The 20,608-nt window shown below is 36.8% G+C and overlaps 1 protein-coding gene across 1 annotated transcript in view; it reads right to left on the bottom strand.

Moving 5' to 3' along the window:
* LOC121383699 (focadhesin-like) overlaps positions 1–20,608 on the bottom strand; it is a 578,322-nt gene that overhangs the window by 89,986 nt on the left and 467,728 nt on the right. The window contains exons 8-9 of the mRNA XM_041513796.1: positions 14,757–14,969; positions 1,084–1,171 (exon numbers count right to left, since the gene is read on the bottom strand). Of these exons, the coding sequence (XP_041369730.1) occupies positions 1,084–1,171; positions 14,757–14,969 (301 nt within the window). The remainder of the gene's footprint in view (positions 1–1,083; positions 1,172–14,756; positions 14,970–20,608) is intronic.

The raw sequence follows: 20,608 nt of genomic DNA, 5'->3' as shown, positions 1-20,608 counted from the left end.
GGGAGATTGTTATGGTGGTGTACATGTGGAATCATCTCTCTGTTAGTCTAGTGTACAGTCACATGGATGTTGTCCCACTGAATGGCACGAATGAACAAAATATTGACTGAAAATATATATATATTTAATTTGTTATCCACAGGCAGGATAGCACAAACCATGGCCTTTGTTGAACCAGTTATGGATCACTGGTCGGTGCAAGTGGTTTTACACCTACTCATTGAGCCTTGCGGGTGCAAGTGGTTTTACACCTACACATTGAGCCTTGCGGAGTACTCACTCAGGGTTTGGAGTCGGTATCTGGATTAAAAATCCCATGCCTTGACTGGGATCCACATCCAGTACCTACCAGCCTATAGACCGATGGCCTAACCACGATGCCACCGAGGCCGGTACTCATCAATGGATACATGCTATTGCTTAAACCAAAAGGATGGTAAACAACAACAGTACTGCAATTTTCTACTAAATTTAAGTTGTCTGTAAGGCTAGTGTAAGCGGCAAAATGTCAAAATTGATCAAAAACACTATTTCTGTGCACCCTAAAACTAAAGTTTATTCTTTCTTTTTGTTAGTTTCTGATATGACGACCGTGTAAAGTTTTATGTCACTAATATATTACTCATTTTAAAGGCATACTGTCACAGATTTAAGGACCGTATTTATCTAAATAAAAATTACATTAATTATTGGAAACCAAATCTAGCTATCACATCACCTTAACTGAACCATGATGGAGTGAAATCCATGTCATCCCTCTCGGCAATTTTAGTTTTTGAATTATGGACCATTGCCATAATTCAATTATTTTTACAAAATGTCATTAATAAATGGAGTATGGTGGTTATGAAGATGGTTGAATAAAGTATATTTAGGGACAAATGAAATTATTTTTGTTTAGGTAATACTTTGTTTGATCATTAAATAGGTCAGTGGTCTGTGACAATATGCCTTTAATATCGCTATTATTTTATGATTTACAGTATCTTGTTTTTAGAAGAGCTAGCACATGTACCATGAAAGGTGCAGTATACAGGACATGCATGCATGTTCATGAAATCTGCATGTGAATATAATATTTACCTATTTCCAGCAGATGTTGAGTCTCATAACCATTAAATATCACCAACAGCTCACTCAACGTAACCAAGTTCACTTCCGAGTCCACACTCTGAAATATAAAAAAGAAAATTAAAGAACATTAATATCAGAATGAAATGTTTCTTTCTGTTTTTTCAACATACACCTCAAAGGCAATAGTCAACCAGTAAAATAAGATTAAATAAAGTGATTATAGTCTAAATTGTTTTTTAATCTACACAGTCAAACAGTAAAATAAGGGTTAACTAAAGTGAGTATAGTCTAAACTGTTGCTTAACCTACACAGTCAAACAGTAAAATAAGGGTTAACTGAAGTGATTATATAGTCTAAACTGTTGCTTAACCTACACAGTCAAACAGTAACATAAGGGTTAACTGAAGTGATTATAGTCTAAACTGTTGCTTAACCTACACAGTCAAACAGTAAAATAAGGGTTAACTAAAGTGATTATACATGTAGTCTAAACTGTTGCTTAACTTACACAGTCAAACAGTAAAATAAGGGTTAACTGAAGTGATTATAGTCTAAACTGTTGCTTAACTTACACAGTCAAACAGTAAAATAAGGGTTAACTAAAGTGATTATAGTCTAAAATGTTGCTTAATCTACACAGTCAAACAGTAAAATAAGGGTTAACTAAAGTGATTATATAGTCTAAACTGTTGCTTAACTTACACAGTCAAACAGTAAAATAAGGGTTAACTAAAGTGATTATAGTCTAAACTGTTGCTTAACCTACACAGTCAAACAGTAAAATAAGGGTTAACTGAAGTGATTATAGTCTAAACTGTTGCTTAACCTACAGTCAAACAGTAAAATAAGGGTTAACTAAAGTGATTATACATGTAGTCTAAACTGTTGCTTAACCTACACAGTCAAACAGTAAAATAAGGTTCAAATGAAGTGATTGTCATCTATTTTGTTTTTTAACCTATACATCTCAAAGACACAGTCACATAGTAAAATAAGTTTAAATAAAGTAACTGTAGCCCAATTTGTTTTTTAACCAACATCTTAATATCTGATTCTTAAAGAACAAGTAAATTAAATTATAAAGACTGAGTTACATAGCCACAATTCAGTTATACACATGTACCATAATGCTATAAACCAGGCTGTTAATTATGGCAGTTATGTAGCTGGTTGAATAAAATATTTTCGGATAACAAATTAAATATATATATATTTTCAGTCAATATTTTGTTCATTCGTGCCATTCAGTGGGACAACATCCATGTGACTGTACACTAGACTAACAGAGAGATGATTCCACATGTACACCACCATAACAATCTCCCTTGTGGCGACAGTGTCATGTATATACATGTAGTGGACTACTGATAATAAAACCAGGGGACATTTAGTTCAGTATTCTGTCGCAATTTGCTACACTCATATCAGAGACCAAAGAAAGAAATGTTTTATTTAATGACGCACTCAACACATTTTATTTATGGTTATATGGCATCAGACATATGGTTAAGGATCACACAGATATTGAAGGAGGAAACCCGCTGTCGCTACTTCATGGGCTACTCTTTTCGATTGGCAGCAAGGGATGTTTTATATGCACCATCCCATAGACAAGATAGCACATACCACGGCCTTTGATGTACCAGTCGTGTTGCACTGGCTGGAGCGGGAAATAGCGCAATGGGCCCACTGACAGGGATCGATCCCAAACCGACCGCGCATCAAGCGAGCTATGTACCACTGGGCTATGCCTCTCCCCTATCAGAGACCACTACACAATTGTAAAATATTAAATAGTAGTTTCTTAAAGTGGAAATTATACCACAGAACTATTTCTCAACTTTGAGATATCATAAGACAATCACATTTATAGTTATACATATTAATATATGTATATATATACAGAGAGAGAGAGAGAGAGAGAGAGAGAGAGAGAGAGAGAGAGAGAGAGAGAGAGAGAGAGAGAGAGAGAGAGAGAGAGAGAGAGAGAGAGACAGACAGACAGACAGACAGACAGAGAGAGAGAGAGAGAGAGAAGAGAGAGAGAGAGAGAGAGAGAGAGAGAGAGAGAGAGAGAGAGAGAGAGAGAAAGAGAGATATTCATCACAAGTATTTTTTAATATGGAAAATATCAACTGAGTCTATGTTAATCAGCATTTGTCGAGGCTCTGCTGAGACAAATATTGATTAACTAGACGAGGTTGATATTTTACATATCAAAAAACATGAGTAGCGAATTCTATTTCTTCTATAACACTTCTAAAATAACATTTTTATTAATTGTTTTAGTAAATCACAGAACTAAAGTCGCCGCCATCAATAATATGACGTTATCATGATTAGCACAGATTAGTTTGACGTCATGCATTTTAAACAAATCTTTGAAAACATTATGCTCAGGTACACGGGTCTTGTTGGCTTGTAAGCAAATGACCCATCCACAGCAACATATTACCTATAGAGACCTTGCAAATTAAATTATCAAATGGGTTTATGTCATGGAAATCATGGGTAAGTTATAGGATAATAATATATATATATATATATATATATATATATATATATATATATATATATACACACACATACATACATACATACATACATACATATATATAGTAAACAAAAAAAGTCAGAAGCCTCCTTTAAAAGTAATATATCCCTCTTTAATTCAAATTTTTGCCTGTTAAAACCCCCCGAAAAACAGGCATCATCAGGTAAATCTGTCAACAAAAATTAAAATGCGCACATAAAAGCACTAGCAAAAACAGAGTTAAAGCTGTAGTTGTGACAGTCCCCAAACTTTTGAAATCCCCATAGTAATGAGTATAAGTTCAGTCCCCATACTTTTTAAATCCCCATAGTAATGAGTAAATAATCAGTCCCCAAACTTTTCAAGTTCCCATAGTAATGAGTAAAAGATCAGTCCCCAAACTTTTTAAATCCCCATAATAATAAGTAAAAGATCAGTCCCCAAACTTTTTAAATCCCCATAATAATAAGTAAAAGATCAGTCCCCAAACTTTTTAAATCCCCATAGTAATGAGTAAAAGATCAGTCCCCAAACTTTTTAAATCCCCATAATAATAAGTAAAAGATCAGTCCCCAAACTTTTTAAATCCCCATAGTAATGAGTAAAAGATCAGTCCCCAAACTTTTTAAATCCCCATAGTAATGAGTAAAGGATCAGTCCCCAAACTTGTTAAATCCCCATAGTAATGAGTAAAATATCAGTCCCCAAACTTGTTAAATCCCCATAGTAATGAGTAAAATATCAGTCCCCAAACCTTTTAAATCCCCATAGTAATGAGTAAAATATCAGACCCAAACTTTTTAAATCCCCATAGTAATGAGTAAAATATCAGTCCCCAAACTTTTTAAATCCCCATAGTAATGAGTAAAATATCAGACCCAAACTTTTTAAATCCCCATAGTAATGAGTAAAATATCAGTCCCCCATACTTTTTTTTTATACAATTCCATATCATTGTGGGGGGGGGGGGGGGGGGGGGGGGCACTCAATGTATATTTTATCATACAGGTCTGAACAAAAATGACATCTAATCACATAATATACTAGTCTGTAACAATATCTGAACTGCTATTACTTATATTCATTTCACAATTGATGAGTCTGTAGGAAATACTGACTTGGGCCTCTCAGTTTGTGTAATGAGATTGTCTGATACCAGATATCACACGTCTTGCCTCATTGGTTTGTTCTGTCTGTTATCAAATATAACAGGTACAGCCCAATTGGTTTATTCCGTCTGTTATCAGATATAATAAGTCATGCCTGATTGGTTTAATTTGTTTATTATCAGATATTTGAAGTCTTGGCTGATTGGTTTACTCTGTCCATTATCAGATGTAAAAGCTTGCCTGGTTAATTTATTTTCTGGAGCATTATATTGTGCATATCAGGAAGTAGAGGATTATTAGGACTGGTTAGCATCTGCATGCGTGTATAGACACTTTACTTTACGTAAGTAAAATTACTCACACGCGGATGTCCCCGAAAGCTTTTAATTAGCTGTCATCGGCAAATCCAACAAGTCTAGTCCAATTAAGTGTTGCTCATCACACAACATTTCTATACACTCATTTTAAACAAAATTCTGTTTATTAAGTTGTAAAATCCACTAATAGGTGTCAGTGAGCAACCTTTTAGCATCTTTTTAAAGGGACATACCCTAGTCTTTAAACACTAAGGCATATCTTTTACTATTAGAGCTGTTTTTGATAACTAAAATCATACTTTACTTAGATTTTATCGTTTAGATTATCAATTTCCATACATTCGAAGTGTTTTTGGTCATCCTGGTGTTTTTAATAGCATAAAATGCATTTCTCATATTTTTAAAAATGCATGTGTGTCTGAGAATTAACAGTTATGGAGTCGATTTTTAGTCGATTTTTAGAGGGTATTTCACCATTTCAAAGTCACAGACTCATGTTTAACTCAGTTGTAACTTTATCCAAATGTGTTACAGGTTTGTAGATTGACCAAACTTAGTGTTATTTTTCACAGGTTGAAACTAGGGTCTGTCCCTTTAATAAATTGACAGTGGAATACAGAATTACAAAGAAACAATGCTTACTGATGAAAGTTGATATTTTACAATCTAATTTCTGCATGTTGACAACCCTGTTATATAATATCCATTAATGGGTAAGCTTGTTCCTCATTGGTTAATATTAGCTCATTATCAATGTATAATGTTGGTATTTAAGATAAATCAATGAAGTGACATCGTTATTATGAACCTGATTATGCAAGTTATCTGACCTCAATGTTGTAGAGGCTGAGTGATCAGTCTCCAGACTGGTAGGTATTGGATTTGTATTCCTCTACTGGTTTTCATACATCTAGCATGGGGCTGGGATGTGGCCCAGAGATAATGACCTCGCCTGATGCACAGTCAACCTAGGATCGATCCCCTTCAGTGGAGACATTGGGCTATTTCTCGTTCTAGCCAGTGCACCATGACTGGTATTTCAAAGTCCATGGTATGTCCTGTCCTGCCTGTGGGATGATGCTATAAAAGATCCTTTGCTACTAATGGAAATGTAGTAGGTTTCCTCTCTAAGACTATAATGTCAGGGTTACCAATGTTTGACATCCAATAGCTGATGATTAATTAATCAATGTGCTCTAGCAGAGTGGTTAAACACAACAAAATTCACAAAGCCACTAACAGCTAATCACTAACCGGCCCTAGCTGTCCTCAAAGGTATCAGACTTCCACATCTACGTCTATCACCCAGCCACTAACAGCTAATCACTAACCGGCCCTAGCTGTCCTCAAAGGTATCAGACTTCCACATCTACGTCTATCACCCAGCCACTAACAGCTAATCACTAACCGGCCCTAGCTGTCCTCAAAGGTATCAGACTTCTATATCTACGTCTATCACCCAGCCACTAACAGCTAATCACTAACCGGCCCTAGCTGTCCTCAAAGGTATCAGACCTCCACATCTACGTCTATCACCCAGCCACTAACAGCTAATCACTAACCGGCCCTAGCTGTCCTCAAAGGTATCAGACCTCCACATCTACGTCTATCACCCAGCCACTAACAGCTAATCACTAACCGGCCCTAGCTGTCCTCAAAGGTATCAGACTTCTATATCTACGTCTATCACCCAGCCACTAACAGCTAATCACTAACCGGCCCTAGCTGTCCTCAAAGGTATCAGACCTCCACATCTACGTCTATCACCCAGCCACTAACAGCTAAACACTAACCGGCCCTAGCTGTCCTCAAAGGTATCAGACTTCTATATCTACGTCTATCACCCAGCCACTAACAGCTAATCACTAACCGGCCCTAGCTGTCCTCAAAGGTATCAGACTTCTATATCTACGTCTATCACCCAGCCACTAACAGCTAATCACTAACCGGCCCTAGCTGTCCTCAAAGGTATCAGACTTCTATATCTATGTCTATCACCCAGCCACTAACAGCTAATCACTAACCGGCCCTAGCTGTCCTCAAAGGTATCAGACTTCCACATCTACGTCTATCACCCAGCCACTAACAGCTAATCACTAACCGGCCCTAGCTGTCCTCAAAGGTATCAGACTTCTATATCTACGTCTATCACCCAGCCACTAACAGCTAATCACTAACCGGCCCTAGCTGTCCTCAAAGGTATCAGACTTCTATATCTACGTCTATCACCCAGCCACTAACAGCTAATCACTAACCGGCCCTAGCTGTCCTCAAAGGTATCAGACTTCTATATCTACGTCTAACACCCAGCCACTAACAGCTAATCACTAACTGGCCTTAGCTGTCCTCAAAGGTATCAGACTTCTATATCTACGTCTATCACCCAGCCACAACCAGCTAATCACTAACCGGCCCTAGCTGTCCTCAAAGGTATCAGACTTCTATATCTACGTCTATCACCCAGCCACTAACAGCTAATCACTAACCGGCCCTAGCTGTCCTCAAAGGTATCAGACTTCTATATCTACGTCTATCACCCAGCCACTAACAGCTAATCACTAACCGGCCCTAGCTGTCCTCAAAGGTATCAGACTTCTATATCTACGTCTAACACCCAGCCACTAACAGCTAATCACTAACTGGCCTTAGCTGTCCTCAAAGGTATCAGACTTCTATATCTACGTCTATCACCCAGCCACAACCAGCTAATCACTAACCGGCCCTAGCTGTCCTCAAAGGTATCAGACTTCTATATCTACGTCTATCACCCAGCCACTAACAGCTAATCACTAACTGGCCCTAGCTGTCCTCAAAGGTATCAGACTTCCACATCTACGTCTATCACCCAGCCACTAACAGCTAATCACTAACCGGCCCTAGCTGTCCTCAAAGGTATCAGACTTCTATATCTACATCTATCACCCAGCCACTAACAGCTAATCACTAACCGGCCCTAGCTGTCCTCAAAGGTATCAGACTTCCACATCTACGTCTATCACCCAGCCACTAACAGCTAATCACTAACTGGCCCTAGCTGTCCTCAAAGGTATCAGACTTCTATATCTACATCTATCACCCAGCCACAACCAGCTAATCACTAACTGGCCTTAGCTGTCCTCAACAGACAGCCCAGAAAGCCGAGATGTGTGTCCAAGACTGTGTTGATGGCATCTTTAACTGAATATACATACAAGTACATGTATAAGAGGAATGGCTAAGGTATCTAAGTACATGTGAAGAGTTCAGGTGCAAAACGCGATATATCCATTTTTCATTTTCAGTAAAAGTGATGTTTTTAATTGGCGTATATCGCATTTTTATTTTTAAAAAATGGGATTTACCCAATACAATTTCATAAGGATCAATCTCATTTTGCGGCAAATCAGCAGGCCTACGATTAGCCCTTACAGACATACAATAATGGCTTTAACTAAAAACAAGAAAGAAAATGGTTTATATGTATAAGAGGAATGATTAAGATATATAAGTACATGTATAACAGGAATGGCTGAGATATATAAGTATATGTGTAAGAGGAATGGCTGAGATATATAAGTACACGTGTAAGAGGAATGGCTAGATATATAAGTACACGTGTAAGAGGAATGGCTAGATATATAAGTACATGTATAAGAGGAATGGCTAGATATATAAGTACATGTATAAGAGGAATGGCTAGATATATAAGTACATGTATAACAGGAATGGCTGAGATATATAAGTACATGTATAACAGGAATGGCTGAGATATATAAGTACATGTATAAGAGGAATGATTGAGATATATAAGTACATGTATAAGAGGAATGATTGAGATATATAAGTACATGTATAAGAGGAATGGCTGAGATATACAAGTACATGTATAAGAGGAATGACTAAGGTATCTAAGTACATGTATAAGAAGAATGGCTAGATATATAAGTACATGTATAAGAAGAATGGCTAGATATATAAGTGCATGTGTAAGAGGAATGGCTGAGATATATAAGTACATGTATAAGAGGAATGGCTAGATATATAAGTGCATGTGTAAGAGGAATGGCTGAGATATATAAGTACATGTATAAGAGGAATGGCTAGATATATAAGTACATGTGTAAGAGGAATGGCTATATATCTAAGTACACGTGTAAGAGGAATGGCTGAGATATATAAGTACATGTATAACAGGAATGGCTGAGATATATAAGTACATGTATAAGAGGAATGGCTGAGATATATAAGTACATGTATAACAGGAATTGCTGAGATATATAAGTACATGTATAAGAGGAATGGCTGAGATATATAAGTACACGTATAAGAGGAATGGCTGAGATATATAAGTACATGTATAAGAGGAATGGCTGAGATATACAAGTACATGTATAAGAGGAATGGCTAAGGTATCTAAGTACATGTATAAGAGGAATGGCTAGATATATAAGTACATGTATAAGAGGAATGGCTGAGATATATAAGTACATGTATAAGAGGAATGGCTGAGATATACAAGTACATGTATAAGAGGAATGGCTAAGATATCTAAGTACATGTATAAGAGGAATGGCTAGATATATAAGTACATGTATAAGAGGAATGGCTGAGATATATAAGTACATGTATAAGAGGAATGGCTAGATATATAAGTACATGTATAAGAGGAATGGCTAGATATATATAAGTACATGTATAAGAGGAATGGCTAGATATATAAGTACATGAGAGGAATGGCTGAGATATATAAGTACATGTATAAGAGGAATGGCTAGATATATAAGTACATGTATAAGAGGAATGGCTAGATATATATAAGTACATGTATAAGAGGAATGGCTAGATATATAAGTACACGTGTAAGAGGAATGGCTAAGATATATAAGTACATGTATAAGAGGAATGGCTAAGGTATCTAAGTACATGTATAAGAGGAATGGCTACATGTAGATATATAAGTACATGTGTAAGAGGAATGGCTGAGATATATAAGTACATGTGTAAGAGGAATGGCTAAGATATATAAGTACATGTATAAGAGAAATGGCTGAGATATATAAGTACATGTGTAAGAGGAATGGCTAGATATATAAGTACATGTGTAAGAGGAATGGCTAAGATATATAAGTACATGTATAAGAGGAATGATTGAGATATATAAGTACATGTATAAGAGAAATGGCTGAGATATATAAGTACATGTGTAAGAAGAATGGCTGAGATATATAAGTACATGTATAACAGGAATGGCTGAGATATATAAGTACATGTGTAAGAGGAATGGCTGAGATATATAAGTACATGTATAAGAGGAATGCCTGAGATATATAAGTAGATGTATAAGAGGAATGGCTGAGATATATAAGTACATGTATAAGAGGAATGTCTAAGATATATAAGTACATGTATAAGAGGAATGTCTAAGATATAATATAAGTACATGTATACGAGGAAGGGCTGAGATATATAAGTACATGTATAAGAGGAATGGCTGAGATATATAAGTACATGTATAAGAGGAATGTCTAAGATATACTAAAACGCAAAAGAAACGCAGGTCCTGAAAATGCGAAAGAATTGCACTTTGTAAAGCAGTATCTTTGGTGGAATTGAACCTCAACTGTGTTAAAGGACATGGCACACACCCACACCGCAGTCCCACCTGCGTGTCAATTTCATTACCTGTGTGATGTCACGAATTCTCAAAACACATTGTTTGCACGTGCTGGATCATCCGTATCATGAATCCAGTGCAAACACACTCATTGAAATGCTTATAAAGCCTACACACCTGGATTTAATCGCATAAATTCAATTTGAGTAGTGACAGACAACAGAATCACATTTTAAAAATGCCGTGACTGACGTAACTCCAGCGAGGGATGGCCATCGGGATGTTGCAAGCCGGACAGACCCGTACTGCTGTAGCCAGACAATTGGGATGTCATGTTTCGACAATCGCACGCCTTTCTCAACGTCACCAAATCACTGGATCTGTGAACGATCGACCACGCACCGGCCGCCCGAGGGTGACAACCGCAGCCCTAGACCGGTACATCCGGGTGACCCACCTTAGGAATCGGATGCTGCCAGCAGCTAACACCGCTCACCAGGTGCGTGGTCCACGTGGTCCAGTGTCCGCCGATACCGTCCGACGCCGTCTGAGGGCAGCAGGACTCCGTAACCGCCGTCCTTATGTGGGACCAATATTGACCCCTCGGCACCGCCAACAACGTCAACAGTGGGCGCAACAACATCAAAGATGGCGACGTGGCCAGTGGCAACAAGTTCTGTTTACTGATGAGAGCCGTTACAATCTTTCCAACGCTGATGGCCGAATCCGAGTATGGCGACGTCGACATGAACGTTACTCCGACTGCTGCGTTCTGCAGGCCGACCGATGGGGCGGGGGTAGTGTGATGGTGTGGGGTGGGTTCTCATTCAACCACAGAACACAACTTCATGTGTTCAGACAACGCGTTAATGCCGCCGTGTACCAAAATGACGTCATCAACAATCACGTCGTTCCCTTCTTTGCCGCTCACCCACGTGTGCGCTTGCTGCAGCAAGACAATGCCAGGCCGCACACTGCCAGGGCAACACAGGCATTGCTGGCTCAGCACAACATCCCAACGTTGCCGTGGCCAGCCTTATCTCGGACATGGCGCCTATCGAACACGTCTGGGATGAAATCGGACGTCGCCTTCAGGCTCGCGGACAACCTCAGAATATGCAGGCGCTGGAGGCAGCATTGGTCCATGAATGGAACTCACTCCCTCAGGCATTCTTTCAACGGCTTGTCAACTCAATGAGGAGACGTTGCACTGCCTGTTTGAATGCTCAGGGTGGTCACACGCGATACTGACTTTGACAATGCTACAGGTCGTCTCTTTCACATTTTTAACATGGACCCCCACCCTACTTTATGACATGAAACAATAGCCAAAAAGGAATTCAATCAAAAATTTCCAACACCAATGTGTGCCGAATTGGTGTAGCTCCAAAATAAATGTTGAAATCTTCATTTCGTTTTGTTTTTTTAATATTTTATATCCAATTTAATGAGAACCTGCGTTTCTTTTGCGTTTTAGTATATATAAGTACATGTATAAGAGGAATGGCTAAGATATAATATAAGTACATGTATAAGAGGAATGGCTAAGATATATAAGTACATGTGTAAGAGGAATGGCTGAGATATATAAGTACATGTATAAAAGGAATGTCTAAGATATATAAGTACATGTATAAGAGGAATGGCTAAGATATATAAGTACATGTATAAGAGGAATGGCTGAGATATATAAGTACATGTTTAAAAGGAATGGCTAAGGTTTTTGTGCCCAGGGCTGCATATTTGAGCTTTAATTGGATCTACAGAAGCATAAAAATAAGACAAAATGTTTTTTAAAACAAATCAACTGATGTACATCTACTTCTGTGCTACAGATGTGCAGTCAACCGTAGCTAATGATGAGATGATGTGTGACTGTTTCTACATCACTACATTTGCACACGGCCATTAGATGAAGTTATACACACAAATTATGGAGAAGAAAGTGCATGGCGGAACATTGTTATAATCACCAATTTAAAATTTGTGCCACCGTAAAGATAAAACAATGGCAGAAAATTACATTTGTTTCATCGACAATTCAGTCTGGGGGCTGAAAGACAAATAATTCCATCTAAAAAGCTGGCCAAATTTAGCTGTTAGAATCCGAACTGTGACGAAGTTCTAGCAATGAGACACATTCTTCAGGGTAGAGGCGGGTAGAGGGATAAACACATAATTTGGTATTTAAGAATTAAATGTATTGTCTACTATATAGTTAAAGTTTGTTTTGTTTAACAACACCACTAGAGCACATTGATTTATTAATCATCGGCTATTGGATGTCAAATGTGACAGTCTTAGAAGAAACCTGCTAATTTTTATCATTAGGAGCAAGTGATCTTGTATATGCACCATACCAGACAGGATAGCACATACCACAGTCTTTGATACACCAGTCGCCATGATTCATAACACTTAAAGGTAGACTAAACTCCAACAAGAGCCTTATATGTTGGAAAGATGCATACCTGGACCACCAAAACATACTGACACTTTAACAAATGAAAAACGCGTAATTTTAGAATTAATAAAAAACTGTGATTATTCCTGCTAACTGGGGGCAGCCATTTTGTTTCGTTTTTATGACGTCCGGTGGTATAGCTTGGGGCAAAGTGACGTCAGCTCAGGTCCAACTTCTCTATTATGCACAGTGTAAACAAATGCTCTAATGTACGACTAGGCGCTTCGCTTTCATCAACCTGACATGTAAAATAACATAAATGACTAAATATATTTTAGGTTACATCAATAGAACGAAATGGAGTTATAGTATTTTTCTTTTTTTAAATCCCCCCAAAAAGAGCATATTATTGGCCTATTGGTAGGATACGTTCGAGCAAAAAGGACCACTCACGATACCCAAGTGATAATTTTCTTTTCTCTGGGACTACTTAATTGGTCAGTTTTGTGTTTAGATGGGAAAGTCTACTTAATCAAGGGTTTTACAGAATTACTTACAGTAATAAAGCTGGTAAAGTCCATTACGATTTGAGGTTATCACACAATACCCTGTGATCTTCATAAAAGAGGCAGTCTTTTTAGTGTGTCTAGACACAGTGTCTAGGGACCGTCTAAATATACATCTGCCAATCAAGAACCAGAGGTACAGCTAGGCCACGGAAAAAAAAGACCAATTAAGCAAGAAAACACTCTGACTATTATTTCAGTACATGGGTTAATTTATATACAAAATATAATATAGTTATTTTAATACTTTGACAATGGTGGTTTATTTTGTATTGAAAAATAAACCACATATTGTCATATATACGTTGCTGTGTTACTGGGATGAATATTATTACATAACATTGCGATGCATCCGCAAAAATCAGGTATGTTTTGTTTCTTCAGTTTGAAGACTAATTCCTGACATGACACGTTAGGTATTACGTAACCACCAGCTCGCCAGTGGGATGGTACAAAATGGCTGCGCCCGTTATATATAATAGCCGTCACATTTAACCGTTTTATTAATTAACTATACGATTATACTTGTTGATATTAAGCAATAATGTGCATTATGTATTGTTGAATATGCACACCAGTCCAAAAGCCTTTCTTTAGCATTCCTTTAAGGTGGATGTTCAACCAATGAGACACATCCTTCAGGGGAGGGGAGAGGAGGAAAGGATGATTTAGAGGTATAAACACACAAATTCTGCTAAATTAAATGTATCATCCACTGTAAACAGATTTGCTGTAGCCAAACACTGAGGATCATTTCAATGCATTTTATTTTTAATTGAAAATTAATTAACTTAAATGTTTAATTACTTTTATAAAATAAATTTATGTATAATTCATGATTAATCTAGTTAGGTCTGAAATAAAAAATATTTTAAAAGTTTTAATGATTAAACAATTAGTTTTAAAAATTAAATTTGTTTTGTTGTATTTAATTTAATTTAAACATGCTTTTAACATGCAATGAGATGAACATTCAAAAGTGCAATATTTATAAACCAAGTTTCATTTCTCTAGGACGTACAATTGGTGTGAAATGGACCTTGCTATAAACACCCAAATGTAACATTGGGCTATTCACAAAATGTTGTATAATGCCATCACTATCACTGCCATAAAAAAGATGTAACACCATCCAGTCAAACTAAGAAAAAACTATTACCTGTGGAAAAACTTGAGCCAGCTGTAGCAGTCGCCTCTGAAGACCACTGGAGTCAAGGTTGGTGGCCCAGGATGCCCTGATAAGTGAGAAACCTGCAGACACGAGCTGACGAAGAGTTGCTTGAGGACTCAGCTCCAGGCGTCGCACCAGGATGACTTGCACCAACTCGGACAGCAGCTCACTACAGGTACACACACGATCTGCACTCACCAGCTGGACGAGGAATGGGAAGAAAGTAGGCGATATCACTTCCATGTCTAGTCTTCCAATTTACCAAACTGTAGATCTGTATAGCTTTATACTGTCATAAAGGTATTTTTATAGATCTGTACAGTTTTATACTGTCATAAAGGTATTTTTATTGGTGACACATTAGCTATTCCAAGAAAATAGGAAATCTGCTACAGTAAAATCATCGATTTATGTCAGAAAATTGGAAAACATAGAAAGTAAAGGTTTTATCTGTATTGTAATTTCAACTGTCTGTTGTAGTTTTGTAATAAAACTGTCTGGATTTTACAAATGATAACCATTACAAACATCACCATTTGATGAGGCCATTAGGCAACCTATAAATAGGAGCTGTGTTAAAGTTTGTTTTATTTAATGACACCACTAGAGCATGTTGATTTATTATCCATCAGCTATTGGCTGTCAAACATTTGGTAATTTTTACTCATATAGTCTTAGAGAAAACCTGCAGCAAGGGATGTTGTACATGTATATGCACTTTCCCAAAGACAAGACAGCACATACCATATGGCCAGTCATGTGGCATTGATTAAGACAGGCAAAAACCCCAATCAGAAAATGGGTCCACTGAGGTGGTTCGATCCTATATGCTGCAAACACCTCAGGTAAACATTCTACCGGCTGAGCTATAGCTGGGTGGCCGAATAGTTAGTGATTCTAAAACAGATGTGTGCTCTACAGGTTGAGCTAGCTGGGTGGCAGAACAGTTAGTGATTCTAAAACAGATGTGCACTCTACCGATTGAGCTAGCTGGGTGGCAGAACACTTAGTGATTCTAAAACAGATGTGCACTCTACTGGTTGAGCTAGCTGGGTGGCTGAACAGTTAGTGATTCTAAAACAGATGTGTGCTCTACAGGTTGAGCTAGCTGGGTGGCTGAACAGTTAGTGATTCTAAAACACATGTGCACTCTACTGATTGAGCTAGTTGGGTGGCAGAACAGTTAGTGATTCTAAAACAGATGTGCACTCTACCGATTGAGCTAGCTGGGTGGCTGAACACTTAGTGATTCTAAAACACATGTGCATTCTACCGGCTGAGCTATAGCTGGGTGGCTGAATAGTTAGTGATTCTAAAACAGATGTATCATTGGAGATGTTTAATCAGCTGTTGTGTACTAACACATTCCAATTAAAATGATTCAATATTTAACATGTTTATTTCTGACTTTAAAATGATTCAATATTTAACACATTCCAATGAAAATGATTTAATATTTACACATTCCAATTAAAATTATTCAATATGTAACAAATTCCAATTTAAAATGATTCAATATTTAACATGTTTATTTCTGACTTTAAAATGATTCAATATTTAACACATTCCAATGAAAATGATTTAATATTTACACATTCCAATTAAAATGATTTAATATTTAACAAATTCCAATTTAAATCATTCAATATTTAACAAATTCCAATTAAAATTATTCAATATGTAACAAATTCCAATTTAAAATGATTCAATATTTAACAAATTCCAATTAAATGATTTAATATTTAACAAATTCCAATTAAAATTATTTAATATTTAACACATTCCAATTAAAATGATTCAATATTTAAGTAATTCAATATGTAATTGTGTACACTAGTGAAATTGTCTTTATGATATCATACAAAACTCCTGTGTTAATTGTGAATGGTTTGACTTCATAATTCTGTAGCCAGTAAAATGCTTGTTTTACCAACTCAGATCCAATCAGATTTGTTCTTACAAATCTATTGAGTTAGAAGGTTGGTTAAAAAACACCTCAGCATGTCAATTGGACACTTGGTCTACTGAGTAATGCTGCAATCAGCTTTAACCATTTTGTGTATCCTACACCCACTTCCACATTTGTCCATCAAATTATAATTATTTTACAAGTGACCATTAAAAAAGGTTTGTTGCTCTTAAAATAGTTGATTAAAATAAAAGCTGGCATAGTTCTGGAAAGCATCATGAATAAATTGAATAAAATACCAAATTGAACTGAAAATTTAATATTTCTGTCAGTCTGTCTGTCTGTCTGTGTTTGTCTGTCTAAAATTTTGTGTATAGCTTTACCATATAGTTACAGATTAAGTTTAACTTTATCAGGATTGGCCCATTTTTGACATAGTTACGGACTTTGAACTTTGGAAATATTGAAATTTGTTGGGCCTGGTAGGGGACATATGGTTAATATATTGCTTTAGCAGTACTCTCAGAACGCTTGTTACTTATTTTATACTTCAAAGAAGAGCATTACTTATTTTCATTGGCTCCTTAACTATATAACTTTGCCGTATAAATAGCTGATATGTGTGTGTTTAAATGTTGATAAATACTGACTGACTGACTTAAGACTGACTGACTGACTACACTTACTGACTGTTGATTGACTGACTGATGACTGACAGGATGACTGTCTGACTAATTAATGATTGATTGACTGACTAACTGACTGACTAACTGATGACTAACAGGATGACTGACTGACTGACTGACTAACTGACTGACTGACTGATAACTAACTGACTGACTGATGACTGACAGGATGACTGTCTGATTAATGACTAACTAACTGACTGACTGACTGATGACTGACTGACTGACTGATGACTAACAGGATGACTGACTGACTGATGAGTAACTGACTAACTGACAGACTGATGACTGACAGGATGACTGTCTGATTAATGACTAACTAACTGACTGACTGACTGACTGACTGATGACTGACTGATGACTGACTGACTGACTGACTGATTGACTGACAGACTGATGACTAACAGGATGACTGACTGACTGATGACTAACTGACTGACTGATGACTGACAGGATGACTGTCTGATTAATGACTGACTGACTGACTGACTGACTGACTGGTGACTAACAGGATGACTGACTGATGACTAACTAACTGACTGACTGACTGACTGACTGACTGACTGACTGACTGACTGACTGACTGACTGATGACTGACTAATTAATGATTGATTGATTGACTAACTGTCTGACTGACTGATGACTAACAGGATGACTGACTGACTGATGACTGACTGACTGGATGACTGTCTGACCAATGATCGATTAACTGACTGATTGAATGACTACTAACTAACTGACTGACTACTGATTGACTGACTGACTGACTCCTAACTGACTGACTGACTGACTGAAGGATGACTGATGACTGACTGACTGACTAATGACTGATTAACTGACTGATTGACTGACTACTGACTGACTGACTGACTACTTATTGTCTGACTGACTGACGTCTGACTTGATGACTAACTGATAATTAACTGAATGACTGACTTACTACTGATGACTAACTGACTAATGACTGACTAATTGATCTGTTATTTCTTCCTTCATTTATTATGCTTAGCAAAATTCAAAAAATAATTTTTAACAGAAATGACAGTTCAGCAAAACTCAAAATACTTGCATTATAAACATGACAGCGCTATCATCTTGTTACACAGTTTGTGTTCTATACAAAATCCTGCAGTTAATAAGTAAGAGGCTGTATTGCTGTATTCCTGGTACAAAGCAGCCATTTGTGAAAGCAGACGTAATAAAGTGGAATTAGCAGTCTACTAAAAGCTTCCGGTCATTTCCTCAGGGCAGACGGCAAAATTAACAAGTTGCAGCAGCCTCTAAGAAAAGCCTTCTATATCCACTGTATAATTAGCATTAAACAGGAACTTTTGTCATCTGGTGTTTTTCTTTTCTGTTTCTTTTACTTTTCTTTATCAGTTTTCCTTTTGCTATTTTTCTATTTCCTTTTTTTATTATTTCTTTTTGTCAGTTTTTTTGTGTTGGTCAACCTTTTTATATTTTTCTTTGTCAACCTTTTTTTTTCTTCTTTTTTTTTGGAGAGAAAACTCAATAAGTCAAGATTATTCACTAAGGGAGAGCACTCCAAAGAGAATTCAGGAACATGAAATAACAGTACAAGAGTTTGAAGTTTATAACTATAGAGACATTTTACAACATTATTATATTGTTGGCTGTTTTATGACAACTGTACCATAAATGTTTATTTAGTATATTTTAATATTATATTACTCTAATTAAATAATATTTATCTCATCTTTTCATCAAACGCTGTTGTTTTCTAATCTATATGTAGCTAGTCCACACAACATTATACGAGGTATGATAAATAGTGTAAAAACACTTACTTAACATTACACCAAATAACATAATACAAATTTATTATACATCAACATGGTTATCAGAAGAAGAAAACTAAATGGTACACATGCACATAAATTACGTATGCCAACAGAATCTTCCGAGCAACATAATACAAGTTTATTATATATCCAAAAAAAAAGAAGAAGGGCCATGGCTCTCCCTGGTAGAGAAATAGAAATAATTATCACAAGAAAACTAAAGGGCCGTGGGTATTCCTGGTGAATAAATACACATGATTATCAAAAGAAAACTAAAGGGCCGTGGGTATTCCTGGTGAATAAATACACATGGTTATCACAAGAAAACTAAGGGTCATGGGTATTCCTGGTGAATAAATACACATGATTATCAAAAGAAAACTAAGGGCCGTGGGTATTCCTGGTGAATAAATACACATGATTATCAAAAGAAAACTAAGGGCCGTGGGTATTCCTGGTGAATAAATACACTTATCAAAAGAAAACTAAGGGCTGTGGGTATTCCTGGTGAATAAATACACATGGTTATCAAAAGAAAACTAAAGGGCCGTGGGTATTCCTGGTGAATAAATACACATGGTTATCAAAAGAAAACTAAAGGGCCGTGGGTATTCCTGGTGAATAAATACACATGGTTATCAAAAGAAAACTAAAGGGCCGTGGGTATTCCTGGTGAATAAATACACATGGTTATCAAAAGAAAACTAAAGGGCCGTGGGTATTCCTGGTGAATAAATACACATGGTTATCAAAAGAAAACTAAAGGGCCGTGGGTATTCCTGGTGAATAAATACACATGGTTATCAAAAGAAAACTAAAGGGCCGTGGGTATTCCTGGTGAATAAATACACATGGTTATCAAAAGAAAACTAAAGGGCCGTGGGTATTCCTGGTGAATAAATACACATGGTTATCAAAAGAAAACTAAAGGGCCGTGGGTATTCCTGGTGAATAAATACACATGATTATGAAAAGAAAACTAACAGGACATGGGTATTTCTGGTGAATAAATACATGATTATGAAAAGAAAACTAAAAGGCCATGAGTATTCCTGGTGAATAAATACACATGATTATCAAAAGAAAACTAAGGGCCGTGGGTATTCCTGGTGAATAAATACACATGATTATCAAAAGAAAACTAAGGGCCGTGGGTATTCCTGGTGAATAAATACACATGGTTATCAAAAGAAAACTAAGGGCCGTGGGTATTCCTGGTGAATAAATACACATGATTATCAAAAGAAAACTAAAGGGCCGTGGGTATTCCTGGTGAATAAATACACATGATTATCAAAAGAAAACTAAAGGGCCGTGGGTATTCCTGGTGAATAAATACACATGGTTATCAAAAGAAAACTAAAGGGCCGTGGGTATTCCTGGTGAATAAATACACATGGTTATCAAAAGAAAACTAAAGGGCCGTGGGTATTCCTGGTGAA

Source organism: Gigantopelta aegis, chromosome 2 (assembly GCF_016097555.1).
Source record: "Gigantopelta aegis isolate Gae_Host chromosome 2, Gae_host_genome, whole genome shotgun sequence".
NCBI lineage: Eukaryota > Metazoa > Mollusca > Gastropoda > Neomphalida > Peltospiridae > Gigantopelta > Gigantopelta aegis.
Note: the sequence above shows the minus strand (reverse complement) of the source record. Positions and strands in the feature narration are given on the sequence as shown.